This window comes from Biomphalaria glabrata, chromosome 15 (assembly GCF_947242115.1).
Source record: "Biomphalaria glabrata chromosome 15, xgBioGlab47.1, whole genome shotgun sequence".
NCBI classification, from domain to species: Eukaryota; Metazoa; Mollusca; class Gastropoda; family Planorbidae; genus Biomphalaria; species Biomphalaria glabrata.
Window position 1 is genome coordinate 4,464,002 of NC_074725.1, and position 20,169 is coordinate 4,484,170.

General features: G+C 38.7%; 1 protein-coding gene across 1 annotated transcript; it reads left to right on the forward strand.

Annotated features, from left to right (window-relative positions):
- The first annotated feature begins 1,063 nt into the window (after positions 1-1,063).
- LOC106067289 (maltase 2-like) lies at positions 1,064-18,265 on the forward strand. Its single transcript, XM_056012912.1, has 12 exons — positions 1,064-1,404; positions 5,877-6,056; positions 7,553-7,710; positions 8,480-8,605; positions 10,412-10,534; positions 11,807-11,922; positions 12,972-13,152; positions 13,956-14,141; positions 14,926-15,060; positions 15,635-15,730; positions 17,033-17,180; positions 17,939-18,265. Exons 1-12 carry the CDS (start codon positions 1,185-1,187, stop codon positions 18,049-18,051), a joined length of 1,782 nt encoding a protein of 593 aa, XP_055868887.1. The 5' UTR covers positions 1,064-1,184; the 3' UTR covers positions 18,052-18,265.
- Positions 18,266-20,169: the final 1,904 nt, after the last annotated feature.

Sequence of the window (20,169 nt, forward strand, 5' to 3'; positions counted from 1 at the left end):
ATTGCCGAGGCGTTTCATATTAGATATTGCCAAGACGTTTCATATTAGATATTGCCGAGACGTTTCATATTAGATATTGCAAGACGTTTCATATTAGATATTGCCAAGACGTTTCATATTAGATATTGCCTAGACGTTTCATATTAGATATTGCTGAGGCGTTTCATATTAGATATTGCCAAGACGTTTCATATTAGATATTGCCGAGACGTTTCATATTAGATATTGCCGAGACGTTTCATATTAGATATTGCCGAGACGTTTCATATTAGATATTGCCGAGACGTTTCATATTAGATATTGACCAAGACGTTTCATATTAGATATTGCCGAGACGTTTCATATTAGATATTGCCGAGACGTTTCATATTAGATATTGACCAAGACGTTTCATATTAGATATTGCCGAGACGTTTCATATTAGATATTGCCGATACATCTATTTATGTTTTATTATAAGTGAAATGCTTTTAAAAGAAAAAAAAATAAGGAGAACGAACTAGACAACAACAGTCACTTCGCAGTTCTTACAATGAATTAATGCAAAAACAGTAACCGAACAAGGATCTTGAGCTTTATATAAAAAAAAAACAGACATAGTGACAAATGGTCAGCTTTTATAATACAAGGTATTTATAATATAAGAAATACAAGGCTTTATTATCTTTAGTACTATACCTACAAAATAGACTTTATAAACATGACCAAACAAAATTTGCATTGACTTTTTCTTACACTATTATTATTAAAAAAAAAAGTGTGTGCATAGAGAATACTAAGATACCTATCAGCCATCACAATTAAATATTTTAAATATATGGGCGAGTTCAGATGGTGATGTCAGTTAAGCAATCGAATTACTTTGTCAGTATAAATGTGACGAGTCATTTTGCCTCCCTTTAATTTTTGTTTTAAAAAAAAGCATTCTCTTGTAAAATGTCGTTTCACTCAAAGTATTAGTGCTAGCGCTGACGTTTGATTTACATACAATTTAGAACTTTCTACCAAGATAAGAAGACATAGATACTTTAACCTACATTCGACCAAAAGATATAAATGCTACACTTCATAGTTCGGTCAAGCTCCAGCTGGACAATCAGCTGATGGGAAATCACTGAAACTTTTGTGTTTTAGTCTTAAGAAAACCATATTGCCTCACTGTTTGACGAACAAATTGGCCCATAATGCGGGGTCTATTCAACAATATTTTAAGGTCATGCGGACTTTTGTCCGCGTTTCTTCTGGTGACTGTGGTCGCCGCGGTGGTCCAGCGGGACGTCAATACTCAGCTCATCACGCCGGCCACAGATCAAAACCTCACGTGGTGGCAGACGGCCATATTTTACCAAGTGTATCCAAGGTCGTTCAAGGACTCTAACGGTGATGGTGTGGGGGACATTCAAGGTAAGAACTTACTTCAGCCTACATTTAAAGTTAACATTTCAATGGATTGAATAATGTTTCGATCCATTCAGAAGATTAAATCCTTAAACATAATCGATATTAAATAAATGTCTACAAGTTTCTGATGGTTCTTCACATTCTAAAGATAATTACATCCTAGTTCAAACCTCCCGCAGGGTGGCGGGGAATGGTAGCGGGCAGTGTTTGAACCCGTGACCATCAAGATCACTTAACAAAAGAGAACGAAGAAGACTGAACGAGAGTCCAGAGCGTACACCACACGACCAGGCAGCCATAAAAAGGCGAAGCCAGATGATCTTATTTCAAAACGCAATTAAAAGAGAATACACTTTAAAGTAGTGCGCATGCGCAAATGGTACTTTGAACTAATCTCCACCGAAGTACAACTGATAAGAAAGACATGACACCTTGACATACTTCACCTTTTAGGTCAGTAATTCGCTACATTTAATGGCATACCAATATAGCTATATCAGATACACATTTCTACATGTGTGTTACTCCCTTGATCTTTGTAAACACAATTATTGTAATTAAGAATAAATCCTCTCATCAAAACAATGACGGCAGAATGGGACCCCCACTATTTTCCACCATCATAATAATAAGGCTAGTCTTCGAGTCGGAAGATCAGTAAGAAATGCAGTATTCCCCGTGGCTGCGCAGACCCAGCTGTGACCTACATATTTTGCCACATCCAGGGCAAGCATAACCATTGTCCGCAGGTGGTCGATTTAGATTTTCTTTTCGACGTCTGCGTTTGTCCTCGGCAGCAGATTTTCTTTTGGTCTCAAATGCGTATCCCGCGGCCTTCGTGAGTGACCTCCAGCTGTCTCGTTCTGAGGCCGCATGCGACCAGGTGTTCTCTTCTGTGTCAGCCAAGGAAAGTTGACGCCTGAGCTGGTCTTTGAAGCGTTTCCGTGGGGCGCCTCTGTTACGTCGACCACCTTTTAGCTCGCCAATAATAAATAATAAAATAATAATAATAAATAATAGGCAGTTGTCACCCATGGATTCAGAGAATATATTTTTTTTCTCCTGATGAATGTTTCCCAACTTCTTTGAATGACACATCTGTGACAGTTGTACGCTTCAGCCTTCTAACACCGCTCCAAGTTCACTGACTTCACTCAAGGAAAAGCAAAGTAGTTCTTCCACATTTCAGGTTGACAATTTATAGATCTATATTTGTGATTCCTTTCACCTAAACTCGGTAGCCAGTCAGTCTCCCTTTAGACTATGCCAGGTTCTTCTCCTGGCTCCGCTAGGAGTATTTTCAAATTCTCTCATTTTAATCTAACCTATGCAAATAGAAACTTTACCAATTTTATTACTATTAAATAATCAGTAAATAATCTCTAAACGTAATTACATTTGATGCTAAAACTACCGTTTGTAGAGGTTTCTCTAATTGATTTGGGAAAAGCGGTCATTAAGTTCCTTTGGACCTTTCAGCCTGTATACAATGGCGTGGGTCTAAATGACAGAGGGATACATAAAAAAGTTACAATAAGAATTCAAGCTTGTCAGCTGGCAAACGCACCAAAAAAAAGAAGATATATATTTGAACCTTTGGACTTCTATAGGAAATAAAGACAGATGTTTCCTAAAGAATCCCAATATCAAGGACTTCGTTCGTCTCCAACAGTGGACAATGGTCAACCTAGTGACCGTCAAGTTTGGACAGTTTCTGAACAATGTAAGCATTAATTGTTGAATAAACCGGGAACTAACGTTTTTGCCTTATGTGTTGTTGGAGTTGTTGGTAATGTCATCTCTTCGACTCGACTGAATAAAAAAAATATTTTTTAACTATGAAAAAAAAACAACACTTTAATATCAAATGTGCAGTCAAATAAATGTGTTTCTCAAACTAAGCATATGACGTAACCCAAGCAGATGTCACGAATGAACACCTGTTGTCAACGACTGGATACTGTCCTTTAATTTGATTCTCTACATTGAACTGGATCTTGGTTTCAAAGGTTATCATGGCCAGGGGGTGTCAATGGGAATAAGCTCTAATTGTCTATAAAATACTCCTAATGGCATGCGTCTCAAATAGCCTCTGACAACTACATGCGTCTCAAATAGCCTCTGACAACTACATGCGTCTCAGATAGCCTCTGACCACTACATGCGTCTCAGATAGCCTCTGACAACTACATGCGTCTCAGATAGCCTCTTACCACTACATGCGTCTCAGATAGCCTCTGACAACTAAGTCCAGTACCTGGCCTGCTCGTTTGGGTTAGATATTAATCCCGGCGGAACTGCTCTTACTAACAGGGAGCGTCGGGCAGATGGAGCTCGTTAGCCTAGTAAGTCAATTAATCTAGGAGAGGGATACTCTGACTTCAAACTCCCGCTGCCTTGCAGTACTGAGGCTTCAGGAGACAACCTCGAGAAAATATCAGGAGTGAAGCCACTAAGGCGTTGGGAATAGCAACTATGACATTCCCTCCGGCAGCTTCTGCAACTGAACTGGTGCCAAATGTTATGCAAAACGTTCCTTTGGATCACATTAGCAAGATCGGGAGAGGGACCATGACGCATGAACCACCGATGACCCCTGTATCTAATGCCCAGGAATGCGCCCCGGAGAGGAAACTCTGGTGCTGCTGCAAAGCGGCTAAAACAACACGGGAGACAACAGTTACGGGTTATAAGTCCAACTTGATTGGCATAATGTATAGACGCCACGGGTTGTATCTGACGGTGGGAAAGGTCATCGCGCCTCACTGATCAGCTACCGCCCGCCTCAACCTGAGCAGCCCCCAGTCAGTTAGGTGCTGATTCGCCACAGCCTGCCTGCTCTAATGGGTTCAAAAAGGAGCCATATTTTAACCGGATCGTCTCAGTAACATATTGAGAAGTAACCTGAAACAAAAGAAATGATTATTTTTAGAAACCTGCCAAGCATTAAGCAAAAATAAAAAAAAATTAAATTAAAATGTCTGAGTGCTATCAATACACACTTGCACTACCCCTCTCATTAACCAATGTTTTCATCTACTGCAGTATAATAACTGACTCAACTCTCTATCATACCTTCCAAAAAAACAATCAATCAACATCACATGCAGCCTGTTTACATTCATAACCTGGGAATGTATAAACAAAGGGATATAACTCTTTCATACCTAAATAGCAACGAAGAAACAATATATTCAGTCTCGCCATACCTGCCCCTGACTACACAGACACATGTTAATATGTCAGTTACTGACCGGAAGTAGAACTCACTGCTGCCTATCTCCCCTCTCTGTCTCACTCCGACAAATTGTGTTGTGTTGTTTAAATGTTTGAAACGCAGAGAAAATGAATGGAATTATCCATCCATGACCAGGCCTTACACGGCATCTTCTTCCACAATGTTCTTTTTCCTGTTTTAAAACGTAGCTGCTCACTGACAAATGTAGCTTTCCGCTGATAAATGTAGCTATATAACCACTGGCAAATGTAGCTGTCCATTTACAAATGAAGGTAACAAATGACAAATGTAGCTGTCCACTGAAAAATGTGAATGTTCACTAACAAATGTAGCTGTTCACTGACAAATGTAGCTGTTCACTTAAAAATCTAGAGTTTCTAGGAAAAATGTAGATATCCAATTAATAATGTAGCTGTCTACTGAAAAATGTAATTGTCCACTGACAAATGTAGATGTCCACTTAAAAATATATCTGCTCAGTAAAAAATGTAGCTGTCCATTAAAATATGTAGCAATCCACTAAGAAATGTAGCTGCCAATTGAAAAATGTAGCTGTCCACTAAAAATAATATAGCTGTCCTGGGCCTGTCCACTAAAAAAAATATAGCTGTCCAGTGAGTCAGATATTTGAAGACAAAACGTGTTTAGCAACTAGTTTTATATGATACCGCAGGGTGTTGTATAAAGATGTACACATTCTGATGAAGCAGATCTAGAGCCAATTAGTTCTTCAAAATTTTATGTCTCTTTGGGAAAGTAAACGAAATGATGTCTCCTTTATCTTGTGATTAAACAAACCCATAACGGAATGTTTATGTTTATTGACCTATCTTTGCTAAGTCACACGAAAATAGGTAGCACCACCTACCAAAGACATTGTAATGGTAAGTGGCCTGCGTGATAGCGCATTAGCCTTTAAACCTGGTTTACACGTGTTCGCGTATCATTACTATTATTATTATAGCGTTTATATAGCGCAACTTTCATGCTTATAGCATGCTCAGAGCGCTTTGGTCCAATCTCATTTGTGGACCAGTTGGGGGAGGGGTATCTAGAAGTTGGTTTTCTGTGCTGCCTTTAGGCGCTCAGTAAACACAACTCTGCCCGAGTCGGGTGTCGAACCTCGAGCCCCCTTCTAGGTAGCCAAGACAAGCCAAGTTCAAGCGCACCACCATTCAAAGTTTACAATTTAAAAATCAAAACTATTTAGACTATTTTTGTTTCCCTTCTAATCCAGGGATTATATCTGAGTTGGATTACTTTGTTGACCTCGGCGTAGACTGTATTTGGCTAAGTCCAGTCTACAAGTCCCCCATGAGAGATTTTGGTTACGACATCTCAGACTACAAGGACGTCGATCCAATCTTTGGCACCCTTGACGACTTCCGGGAGTTGATTCAAGAGATACACAAAAGAGGTCAGTCATTGATTCACTTGTTACAGTTTTTTGTTCAAAGATAGATCTAGAAGATAATAGAGGTTAAGTTGCTAGCCATCTGTTTAGTCCACACCAAGAGTGTGTAAAGTTTTCACACTAATTCCCATTTACGCGAGTTAAAATGCACTGGGCGTGTGTTAGATACTTTAGATCTGAACTAAACGTCTATTAACTCTTACTCTCCGTGGCGTCATTATTTTCCACGTTTCGACAGAATTCTTCATTTTGCTCAGTAGTATTCCATACCCCTGTAATGATTAATGACGTTTTCGTTTGTTATAAAAAAATGTTTGTTGTTTTTTTTTTGGTCTAGAATTAAAGGGGAATGCATTCTCTTTTTAAATAAGACAATGTAAAGTTTATACAATCAAACATTTATTTAATGAGTTCAAATCAACGATGCTATCAACAATTAGCATAGAAAGAGTTAAAAACTTACAATCTTAGAAATGCTATTCGAATGACGTTGTTCGTCTATGACTTTATATGAAAAGTTCCTAATCAGGGAATGTGGTGACTGAGTGTTAAAACTCTTGACGTCCGAGCAGACGGGTTCGAATCTCGCTGAAAACTGGGATTTTGAATTTCGGGATATTTTTTTTTTGGACGCCCCCTGATTGAACCCAACTTTAATGGGGTACCTGACATTAGCTGGCGAAAGTAAAGACGGTTGGTCGTTGTGCTGGCCACATGATACCCTCGTTAACCGTCCGACATAAAAAATTTCAGCATATTATGGAGTGTGATGTGTGTTTAAAGGGTTACGGTGGGAAGAGGTTAGTGATTGGTTGTGAATGACGCAATATAGGTGGCGTTGTCGTCCTTTGGTGTTAGGGGAGACGACTCCAGAATGTAAGACTGAAAGGTTGTGTTATTGTTGTTACATTTTTAAAAATTATATTTTTGCTTAAGTCTACTACAGTTATTTCGTTTTGATAACATGTTGATTTTGTTCATATTATAAATAAAGTTCTATTTAGTTTTGTCCACAAAAGGAAGTTATTGAAGTTATTTGAAGTTTTATTAGTTAAGATACATTACGCCTACAACGGTTTAGTTGTCTACCAGAAGTTTGGTGCTACAAGTCAACGACCGGTAACAACACACCATTAAAAATGTATAGAGAGATGAATGTGAAAAATAAACAGCCCAAATGTAGACTTAAACAGTCTCCAAACACGTAACATCATAATATAAACAATGAAAACATTTATTTTAGGGGCACATCTTTATAATTTTATGACCATAAAAACTTATCAAGTTAATAGGCTCTTTGGCCATTTTTATATTATGGTTTTTATGTTATAAACAATTTTTTAAATATGTGTATACTGCTTACAATGTGTTTCGTTTCCAACTGCAGTATTTTAACTAATTGACAGGACTTTAACTAAACTTTACTGTAATTGACAGGACTTTAACTAAACTTTACTGTAATTGACAGGACTTTAACTAAACTTTACTGCAATTGACAGGGCTGAAGTTCATCAGTGACTTTGTGCCTGGCCACGTCAGTTCTGACCACGAATGGTTCAGACGTAGCGTTAAAAGAGATGGGAAATACACCAACTACTTTGTCTGGAGCGATGGGAAACTGTTGGACAATGGGACCAGAGTACCACCGAATAACTGGGTCAGTGAGTTCATGTTTTCTAGGTCAGCGAGTTCATGGTTCTAAGAAGAAATTGCAGCATTGTTCACACGTTTCGGTGTCTTAGTATCAAAAGTGTCTTAAAAAGATTAATTGTATATTGTTCCTTACAGAGATTGCTTGAAATTGGTTGATTGTTACTTACCAAAAATTATTGGATAATTGTGTCATAAAAAAAAGGAAAATGGTTGGTGTTTTTTTTTTGGTCTAAAAATGCTTTTGCCATTGGAAGAATGTATTTGTCAGTTAGTTGGGTATAGCCAGAACACCGCTCCTGTAAAGAACACAGTCTGCATCGATATATATATACATTTGAAAACATTTTATAAAGACCCGTTGAAATTTCCCCATTTTTTTTTCTTTTTACTGTTGGTGTAACTGTGGCATAACTTAAGACAAACAATGCAAGAGATTATTATTATTATTATTATTATTATAGCTACTTTCATGCTTATAGCATGCTCAGAGCGCTTTTGGTCCAATCTCATTTGTGGACCAGTAGGGGGGACGGGGTATCTAGGAGTTGGTTTTCCGTGCTGCCTTTAGGCGCTCAGTAAACACAACTCTGCCCGAGTCGGGTGTCGAACCTCGAGCCCCCTTCTAGGTAGGGCCTAGCGCACTTGGCCTCTCGACCATATGAAAACTTCCTAACACAAACTTTTCTTTGCGTTTTTTTTTTCAAAGATAAAATTTAATTGAGATTTTCAGAGTATACATTTTGTCATCAGAACTATTATTTATTTCCTGTCAGCTGTCTGTCTTTGGTGGCTCGGCCTGGTCGTGGAATGATGAACGCCAACAATACTACTACCACGCTTTCGACCCCCACCAGATCGACTTGAACTACAGAGACCAGAACCTTCAGTGGGAGATTAAAGTAAGATGGTCACGCAGACCTGACATTCAAAACAAATCATAAACATGCAATGTAAACTACCAACACTGGTGTGTTTGAAAGTTAATTTTCCAATTCAAAATAGAAACTCAGAGTTGGAGAAAGTAAGAACTCATAGGCACATTCAGTCCAGTCTAGATATAATGTTTATAGGTCTGTGGGAAATGTCTATTTTAATGATCTTGAAAATGTATACCAAACTAATGAACTTTAAAAACCTGAAAGGCCTATCTATACTAGAGTCAGACTTTACTTTTGAAATTCAACTTTGTCCTCAAGTGACATTTTACTGACAACTTTAAACATGTTTTTTTTTAGCATAAATAAATAAAATATTATCCAAGCATTCTATCATAGGCCTACTGTTTATTAAGTGCAATATGACTTATTTTTAGATCTATAAAAAGTGATTTAAAGCTGTGATGGTTAATTAAAAAAAAGTGTAAGATAAGGCACTAATCAATCTTTATAAGGACCATTAAAAAAAAAAAAAGAGAGAGAACTAAAATAGACCCGTAATTAGAAGGCTTTGTTTGCTTCAGATGACAAATTATGTAGGTCACATTGGGGTCTGTGCATAGCCTCGCTAACGCTAACTTTCAGACTAGAAGTTTTACTAATATTAATTGTTCACTTCAAGATAGAATCAATGCAAGATGTAGATCTACTCATATCTATATAGACTTATGGAAAGAATGACCTAGACCAGGTCACCAGGGGTGGGCAAATTACGACCCGCGGGCCACATGCGGCCCGCCGGAGTGTTTTATGCGGCCCGCCGTCACCTACAGAAATCAGGTGTGTCCACAGTATATACATATAAAAATGCAAATATATTGAACCAGTTTTCAATAGGTACCATCAGCTTACCATTTAGCGCAGAAGCTGATTCAGCTCCAGATGACATAACTCCTAGCAAAGAGAAGCCCCAGTCAGTACCTCCACGGGAGTCTTATGGGTGCGAGAAGCTGTATTTCAACACTTAAAAAAAATGTGCTGCAGTTTACACTATTTGGGTACACATACATCTGTTCTTCTTCTCAGTTCTCATTTTACATGTTGGAGGGTTCAGATCAGTAATCCTATATCTGAGATGAACCGCGCAGTGGTCTCCAGATCAGGCAGTTCTCCGAATAGTTTTGGTTCTATAGGAGGGCTTTGGGGCCAGAGTCTTGTTCGGGTCTCTTGATATAGTATGCACCATTGAAGGACATCGGGAGCATTCTCTGGTGATGCTCCACAAGGACAAGCTTCGCTCCTCCCGACATTTAACTTCCGGAACATATATTGTCTCATTCAGTAAACAAGCTTTTTTTTGTGGAAACTAAACAAGTATAAATACTGGTCTATTTGACTGACTGTAATTTGACAGCAGTCACAAGGGTAATAACTAGTAAGCTAGTTCCACAGTTCCAGAACATTATGCACGAGTGTAAAAAGTAAAATACTGCACATTAAGTACAATTGTGTATTTGTGGGGATATCGTTAAATTGATTTTAAAAATTGCTAACTTTTGTAATTCCTTAACGTGGCGTGTGGAAAAAAAGAAACGCGAATATAATACAGAGTAAATATGAATTAAAAGACAAAAAAAAAGCTAGAGTATCTTTCTAAATTGTATATACATATGCGGCCCGCCATTCCCAAATTTTATAAAAATGCGGCCCTCGATACCAAAAGGTTGCCCACCCCTGACCTAGACCATCCTATGCACAGTGTAAGTGCTAGAGAAACTAAATCGTTTTTCTAGAGTTTCAATAGACTTTTTGTTTTCTTATTATTACCAGGACACGTTCAGGTTTTGGTTGGATTATGGAGTCGACGGTTTCCGAATTGATGCCTTCTCCCAACTCTTTGAGAATGAGAATACGTCACTAGACGAGCCTCTTTCTGGCAACAATGTTCCACCAGTAAGTAGAGAAATAAAATACATTTGCATATGGCCCAAAACCAAGAAAATAATTAGTGTGTCTGATTTAGACGCTATAGAGAAACGTAAAAACTTCTTCCGAGATTGGGATGGCATTACATATAGTTCGTTCATCGTGGTTCGATGATGATCACTTTTTCATCCAGGGGGGCTGAGGGCTTTGCACTGGGGTTTTATGCATCCTCATGTGGCTGGTGAGACCTATGTGAGCCCGGAATGTTCGGCCGCACACTGGGCAGGTTATTCCAGCTGGAGCTAGTGTCATAGGCCTTGCTTTTCTTCTCTGGCGTTTTTCTTCTGCCAGCGTGGTTCTCTTTTCTTCAGCAACCTGTGCGCCAGTTTTCACAGCGCGACGCCATGATGCTCTGTCATGTGCCTCTGTCTCCCAGGTGGTTGGGTCTATGCTGAACGCCTTCAGAGAAGCTTTGAGAATGTCCCTGAAGCGCTTTCTTTGACCACCTTGCGAGCGCTTTCCTTCGCTTAGTAGGCCATACAAGAGTCGTTTAGGGAAGCGGTGGTCTTCCATTCTGCAGACGTGTCCTGCCCATCACAGCTGAGACTGCATCAGGGTTGTATGGATGCTTTGCATGTCATTGTAAGAGCTTGTCAGATCAAGCTCTTCCCATAATAGTGTGAACCACATTTTATCTTATAAGTATAATTATCTTATAATTATAATAGTTCCTTTCAAATGAGAAGATCATTACGTCCTACGAGTATCCATTTGTTAATCTAGTCGTGCATGTTAATAAGAGACATAAACTCTTCTAAGTCATTGGTTTTCCTGGCTGATTCACGCAACCCGTTTCACGCTCTAAAGAGAGAGATAAGGCGATTTGAAAAAGAAGTTAAGACAAGGAAATGAAGGAGAAAGATAATGGATCAGCAAAATGTTCAAGACTTGTTGCTCTAAACATTGAACGATAAAATGATGACATTAATCAGTGGTTAATTAATCAGTGGTCGAAAATAATTGTTAGATTTTAGGATGAATATATGCGTTGTTGTTTTTTGTGTGTTCACTCTGATTTTTTTTCTAACAAGACGCAGTCATAGTTTTAGTAGCAGAGCAACTTAAGAGATTTGTTAGTAAATAACAATCTAAACGGCCAACATTATAAAAGTAGGATTTATTTTGTTTGTTGAGTAGACCATAATGTAGCCTTCTGCCTAACTTTATATGAACTTTTTATAAAAGGGAATCTAGATATCCGTTGACTTACGTTTTCCGGTTACTCTCTGTATTGTCCAGACTGAATACGCCTATCTGAATCACATCTACACAGCTGACCAGCCGGACAGTCTTCCGATTTTAACGTCTTGGAAAAATGTTGTGGATGACTACTCCAAACAAGATGGAAAAGTTAGGTAAGACTGGGAACAGATCCGTAGTGCTTCTATCCATGGGGCAGACCAGTGTGTAATAAGTGAATGACTCTAACGGCTGGTAGCGTCTTTAGAAAGTGTCTAGGTGAGGTGGCTATTAAGTTAACTGGACAACTAGATCGAACTATCAGTAGTGCCGTCAACACATGATGAATGTAATAGTCGATATTGCTTATAACAATGATTGCACTAGTTGGTTGATGTCACACTAGTAATGTATTTACTTAGACTTATTTATTTTTAAATAACATTGAGATCCTCCCGCACAGTGCGGCGCACATGGCAGCAAGCATTCTCCAAAGAGCTCGGTCACAAGCGACATCCGGCCTCTTCCCAGCTGGAGCCAACGCAGTTTAGGTTTTCTTTAAAGGTGCAACGCTATGTTAGACGTGGACGGCTCGGATTTGTCATGTTGATAGCATAATTTAATATCAAATCAAAGCTGTCCTTTCAAGCCTTACGATCTATAGGGCAGATGATGTAAAGGTCATCTATTTCTGTGGCTCATGGTTAACGAGGGTGTCATGACGCCAGTACAACGACCAACCCACCTTTACTTTTGTCTTTTTTAGATCAGTACATTTTTCTTTATCGCGTATTGTTTATTTAATGCCATTAAAAACTATAACAGGAAATATCTTATTACAGTACATCAACAATATAATTTTCATGACATATACGGCTAAATTCTTTGAAGTACAGCTAACGTTTGATAATCCGATGGTTTCGATTTTCGATATGGATGGCTGCCTGGTCGTGCGGTTTGCACGCTGGACTGTCGTTCAGATTTATCGATGGTCCAGGGTTCAAACCCTTCCCGCTCCAAATACCCCGTCGTCCTGCGGAAGGTTTGGACTAGGAAGTAATTATCTTCAACTCTGAAGGAACATCCGAAACATGTAAAACATTTTACAAACATATTCCTACACCATTACCCGGGACTTTAACAGTCGGATTATCAAGGGTCAACTGCACATCTATGTTAACTGTTGATTTGAATACTATGCAATCATCTGCACACATGTCCTTAGATACCTGGTTGTGGAGCTGTACGCCCCTCCCAACGTCAGGAACAAAATCTACGGGGTAGGGGCTGTGCCTTTCAACTTTGACCTTATCTCCATGGGCACACACCCAACAGGACGTGACATTTTCAGCAAGGTCATGGACGAGTACATCAACCTGCCCAGCGGAAAGTGGCCAAACTTTGTGGTCAGTATCTACCTAAACCAATAATTATAATAAACAATAATAATAATAATAAAGTTGAAACAATTGTATATTTTAAAAAAGACAGGACATGACGAAACCTACTCTGAAGAGCCAATAGATAAACTAAAACATAGATATCTAATTAAGGTAGGAGCTGGTGACGTACTAGGCTGCCACTCCATGGCCCTTTCCTTTTCAACCAAAGGGTGGTATCACTGAGGATTAGCTGTATGATTAGTGAATTAATTAGTAGATGTCGATAAGGGGACTACAATGACCGTGACAGATAGTGACAATTAGCACACACTTACGACAGTACCAATAATTTAATTTACATTGCACTGTTATCAAACATAACATAAGGTTGAGCCCCTATGCATTTAGTGATGTGTACTGAGTATTGAGTATGCAATATATAGTTGTGATACTACATCTTTAAAGATCTTATTAAATTTTTAATCATTAACTACTTGTGTAAACTGAAGATACATTACATCAACTTTATTGTTCAAAGATAATTGCCCAAAAAAATACAGTAGTGACAATAATAATAATAATAATATAATAAAAGGGAAAAGAAAAGACCAAACGAGGATATTGTTAAATGACCACAACACACAAGCCTCTTCGTGTTTCCTGGCCAAGGAGCAACATATAAAGCTTTATGCATGCTGCCCCCTTTCTAAAAATAATTAAATAAGGTATTGCTTTCTAGTTCTAAGTTTGACTGTTATTAGGACTAAGGCTGCTTCGATGTTATATTGTATCAACAAACTAACGTTATAACTCATCTCTTCTTGCAGCTCGGCAACCACGACCAGAAGCGTCTCAGCTACAGGTATGGGGCTCAGTACGTCAACGTTTTCAACATTCTGCTGCTGACCCTCTGGGGGACGCCCACGACCTACTACGGGGAGGAGCTGGGCATGCTCAGCGCTAATATATCATGGGAGAACACCGTGGATCCTCAAGGACTTGGTGCAGGACCGGTAAGTGCGAATAGCATGGAGAAAACGGAACCTCAAATGGCATGATGCATTTTGATAAGTGTAACCTTTCTTGAAGGAACCCCTGGGAACACTCCTGGCGAAGAAGCGATAAATACCAATTATATAGGTGTCCAGTAAAAGTGATATGCGGATTCGGAGGTGTCATTAGTCTAAAATAAATACTATGAAAACAAAATAAATAACACAGTGCATATAATATAATTTCCTTGAGTTTAATTCCTTTCAACAAAAACGTGACACAATAAATATATATAGGTTAGTATAATATTAATGATGATCAAATAAAACAAGATTCTAGCTATTCACTTTAAACTAGCGACTTCTAGCTTATCCTCTCTCTGAGTCCCTTAACACTAACTGACCCTGACACTGACTACAAATGTCTACCAAAAAAAAACAACTCAAATCTATGCCTTATAATCTCGTTCCCATAACTCCTAGAACCTTCCTCACGATAACTTCAGCCTTCACCTTCCTTTTTTCCCGCCTTTTTGTCACCTAACCTAACTCATGCACGTGGATCTGCACTCATAATCGTTCGATCATATGACGTCACATTCTTCCGGCTAGCCTTGACCTTATCCTGGTTACATCCTTCAGCGTGACTAAAAGAAAATGCACTTGTTCAGAAAAGGAAATTGCTTATAAATTCCAATCAGATGCAGAAGTGATATCGATTAAAATGTAAAGAAAACAATTTCATTCTTTGAAATGTTTATAAGTTGATTTGAATATTTGTCCATTTTTTTTTTTTTTAATTTAGGAACGTTACCAGTTGTTTACCCGAGACCCATCCAGGACACCCATGCAATGGTCCAACGACTTCCAAGCAGGCTTTTCAACGGGCAATACGACATGGCTTCCACTGGCAGAAAACTGGGCCACTCTTAATGTTAAGGTAAGAAACAGATGCAGGACTGTCTTGATCTAGTGTATTTTACTATATGTATAGTTATCATATTGTATTATGGAAGTCAAACTAAAATACGTTACAGATGTTTACACCGGCTTTAAAAACAAAACAATAAGAGTGGAGAAACAGGTAGCAGTGGCGTAACTAGGGATTTGGGGGCCCGGGTGCTTGACCTCTTTGCTGGCCCCTGCATTTTGACATTTGACATCATGACATGAGATAACGGCGTAATATTTAATGTAAAATCAAATGTAGGACATTCATTTGGGGTAACCCCTCAAATGTGGGCCTGGGGAGAGGGGTAAATTTGGACCCACCACCTTTCCTCACCCTAGCTACGCCACTGAAAGGTAGTTTAGTTACCATGGTTACATTAAAAACAACATCATCTCGCTTCTCTTCATTCTTATTAAGTTCTATGATACAATATGGCCGCAGCAATTATTTGAACGTGTGCTGATATTAGCATGACCTGACTGCTGGATTTAAGCATTGGTGTACCTGTCACATTCCTAATCATTCTAGAATACTGTTTGTAATGTTGTTTGTTCATTTTCAGACAGAGAACAGCAGTTCTCAACAAACACCCTACAAACTGTACAGGCAACTGGCACACTTGAGGAAAAACCAAGCTTTCCAAACTGGAACATTTAGGGTAAAACCTAGATAAACTTTTATTGCGTGACCATTAAGAATATAAATAATGCAAATATCGGTTTAGATGGCGCAGGCCATGGAATTTGTCATTGGGAAGAATAAGAACTTGACGGAAAATGTTTGGCTTTGTTCCATGGTGACAAGGTGGACAAGGCTGCATCGCCAAGGTGGTTAAAAGCAAGAGAACTGAACCAGGAAACTGAAGGCTTTGTCACAGCAATACATGAGACAGTTATTAGGACTCAAATATTTATTTACATATCCTGAAACTCGATGTTATTGATGTCAAGGTGGGTTTTACGGGTTTATCTAGGGCAGGGATTCTCAACCTGTGCGTCGTGACCCCTTTGGGGGTCGATTGACGATTTCCCAGGGGTCGCCTAAGACCATCGAAAAATGGATTGTTTTTGTCCATTCTTCTATTGCTGTCTGTGTGTGTGCTGGAGGGGGGGGGGTCGCGGCAGAGTGGGGGGTAGTAAAAAGGGGTCGCCGAGTTGAGAACCGCTGATCTAGGGGATGATATGATCAACTTGGTTCCCCACTTTAACAGGCTAATGTATCAGTCAAAGAACAACAGCAGACCAGGTTGGGTGTTAACCAAACTGTAAATAAGTGGCCAACGAGCGTTGAACAATAGCAATACTTAATACTAAATACAAACAGTTCAGTTTCAGAATATGTACAAATCATGTGATAATAAGTTAATGCATTATTAATTGCACAAATGAACACACCTCACGCACGCACACTCAGTTTCGGCCGCACGGCCCGGTAGCGCCAAATACTACACCACGGAGATGTAAGGCTCAAATTAATCACGTGGTCAGTCACGGCTCCAAGGGCGAGCTCAAAACCACGCACTCCATCGTCGCCCCAAGCCTAACACCCTGAAACGAAGAATAACTTTGATCTAGCGATGCCGTTAAATCACAGAACTTTCACTATCGACACCCGTAAGGAAATATCGACCTGATTAATACAGTTATGCATGTACTTACCGTTAAAACGGGGAAAGAGAAAATAACTGTGGCGCAAACAGAATCTCCAGGCAGAACGCCCTCTCCGATAAAAGAACACTACATGAACTAAGCGTGACTTAAACACACACACAAAATTCTTGACAAGATTTCTAAGGTTTATTTTGTAATAGTTTCTCTGTTAATAGTGCTTACTGACTCTCTCGTAATCTGATGACCTCTTTAGTTGGTTTAATTAAATGTCTATTGATCACTTGATAATAATGGTACTAGAATTGTGCATTTTTCTTGTAATATTTTGTTTTGTAAATCTAAAAATGCAGGCCGCCCTAGTCACTGATAACATCGTGTCCTACCTGAGAGAGGGAACTTTACAGAGATATTTGGTCATCATGAACTTTGGACAGGAAACCACCGACGACTATAGAAACTATGGCGGACCTGCTGCAACTGTAGTTGCTATAACACCAGGTATTGTATAATAGAGACAGAGCCACTTATATTACAGGAAGATTTATTTACTAGCGATAAATCCACATTATTTGAGGAAGATTCGTTTGCTAGAGACCTATCCACTTTATTAGATGGAGATTTCCATGTGCAGTCGGATGAAAACAATAGATCAGAACAAAATATTTATCAGGTACTAGCAGAAATGCCCGGCGTGTTATGTGTTGATTCTTAAAAAAAAGGCAGTACAACTGAAGGAAAAACGCTTTTAAATTTAATGCGAATTCGGAGAAATTGCAAATTCGGAGAAATTGCAAATAAATGTGTGTGTGTGTGTGTGGGGGGGAATAGTAAAATAGTCAGTTGTCTCTTTAATGGGTTAATATTCTTACTAACTTTTATTACTATTGGTCAAACGATTGTGATTTTTTTAAAAATAACATACATACATAACGTTTATCCGATTTTACACAGAAATACCAGTTTTGAAGTAAATATATTACACATTTTAAAATTCACTTTAAAACTTAGCATTAAGTGTATGTTACATCAGGACTAAAACGGAACTAAACGATGGTCAACTGCAAGAAGTCCAAAGAAAAACGATTTAGTATCTGTTATTAAATGAATCAATTAATTATGTTTGATATCGAAAAGGGGAAATAAATCTTACAATATTGAGATATTTAGCTGTAAATGTAGAGTTTACTACCTTTATGGACGCTTTTAAAATTTAAAACAATTATTTTATTATTTCTTTTGTTTTTCAATATCTTAAGGTTTGACAGGTGTGCAAGAAGGTCAAAGGTTATCGTTGGATGCTTTAAAACTGGAGCCTGGTCAAGGTGTGGTGTTGTTACTGGACCAAGACTTTGTCCCTACAATAGGTTAATGACATGGAACAGATCTTCAGCATAGGAAGTTTTATCTTATTAAAGTCAACGCTATACATTTAGCAATATAGATTTGATTGAATGATTAAGTATGTATGTGTACACATGTATTGTCAACTTTAAAGAATGTGTGTCTTGAGAATAGTATTTTGTAATATTTTACTGTCATACTAGAAATACGTAAATACTAATTAAAGCAAGAATTCATATCAATGATGTGTCGATGTTTTATTTTGTTAGCTATGTGAATCGAAATATGAAAATGCAACTCTGTGGTCAAAGATGAGCACAATCCCAATTCATATTGACATCCAGTTTGCAGTGGAGTCCTATCTTTACTTTGAAAGTCACTAACAATCAGAGCACAGACAGGTCTGGTCTATTGCTGCCTTGTCTGCATTTAGCTTTGAGTTTCTTAGCTTTTCTTTTGTTTTTTTGTTTTCAGCTATCTTTTTATCTTCTTAGCTAACTACATTCAAATAGATGTGGTTAAACACAACTTTTCTACCTCAGAGATAAATGATTCAGCGTGAAGACTTGGTGTGTGGTAAGACAAAGTAGTTGGTTAAGAACTCGCAACACGCAGAAAACATATTTTAAAAACTACCTGATCTGGAAATCTGACTGCACAGTTCATCTCAGTTATAGGACCTAGCAGCGTGGCTAGGTACCCATGGGCGATTGTTAAGTGTAATAAAAACCAAATTGAGTCAGGCTATATGTATCAGTACATCTACAAAGGCATTCAAATGTAGGAACTTCCTTCCACATGTATTTCTATCAGTGTTATTACACTAAAATCAGTTACGACTTCTAACAGGTAATGTATGAACAAAATTCATTGAAATTAAATTATTGAACATTTTTTTTTGATCATGGGCCTCTTTGGGCCCTTAATAGTCATAGGCCTGGGAGCAATGAGCCCCTTTGCGCCATGGTTGATACGTCTCTGTATAGGACTGATTAATTCAACCCTTTAACTTCATAAAAGTTGAAGAACTAAAGATAGAATAAAGGGGGATAAATATATTTTGCTTCGGTTACATCTTCTATTTTTCGATTGTTGCAAACTGCCTAAGGGTCGTCGGCTCCTGATTTTTCCTCAGGGTTGACTTCCGAAGCCTTTCCCATGATTGGGTATAGCTGCAAGGCCACAGAGGTTTGAATTTATGTTTTCCTTCTCTTAGGTAGGTAGCCAGCCAAGGTTAACAATCCCCTCCTGCCCAACTTGCACTGGCGGATCCAGGGGGAGGGGGGATGGGAAGGGGAAGGTAGGGGCAATCGCCCCCCCCCCCCACTCGGCCGACCCCCCGCAGGGGGGGGCGGACGAATTCTAGTATAGAATTTACACAATTTGTATACGAATTTATTACTTATGTTAATAATATATACTAATTATTTATATTTCAACCTATTTTTAGATTATTTCGCCCACCCCCCCTCTAGTATGTTGGCCGATTTGGTGGGGTCGGAAGGGAGCGATGGTATCAATCCCTCCCCCCCCCCCCATACACTTTCGAGTGGGGGGGGGCGGTTCAATTTATTTCTAGAAATCACAGCTTGCTAACAGAATCAATTAAATATCTGTATAATTAAAACTTGTTATTGATATTTTAACCGATCTCTATATTATGTCGTTCCCTGTTTGCCGATTGGAGGGGGGGGGGCGAATACCTCTACTGCCCTTCCCACCTAAACCCTTTGAGTGGGGGGGGGCGGTCCTACTTTTATGGAGAAATCATAATTTGTGAACAACATTAATTCAATTAATATATAAATTTTATATTATGTCAATCCCTTTCTGGTATCTTGCCAATTCGGTAGAGTTGGGGGGAGGGCGATTGCATGTACTGCACTCCCCACTCTAGCCCTCTGAGTGGGGGGGGGGCAGTCCTATTTTTATAGAGAATCATAGTTTGTGAACAAAATTAGTCGCCCCACCCATATTCTTTAATGCCAAATGCTATCTTGAGCAGAAATTATTAAAGGAGCGAGGATTAATCGTTTTAACTCTACCGCCCCTCCCATTTCCAGACAGAGTTTATGTAATTTCACATTAATTTATAATAATTATTTTAAGAACGTTAGAATTCAAACGAAATTTTTCAGTATAAGAG

Coding starts and splice junctions, on each gene's coding strand:
- LOC106067289 (XM_056012912.1), top strand. CDS start 1,185: ATGCGGGGTCTATTCAACAATATTTTAAGGTCATGCGGACTTTTGTCC. Junction 10,535..11,806: donor CTGGCAACAATGTTCCACCA/GTAAGTAGAGAA, acceptor TGTATTGTCCAG/ACTGAATACGCCTATCTGAA. Junction 17,181..17,938: donor TGTAGTTGCTATAACACCAG/GTATTGTATAAT, acceptor CAATATCTTAAG/GTTTGACAGGTGTGCAAGAA.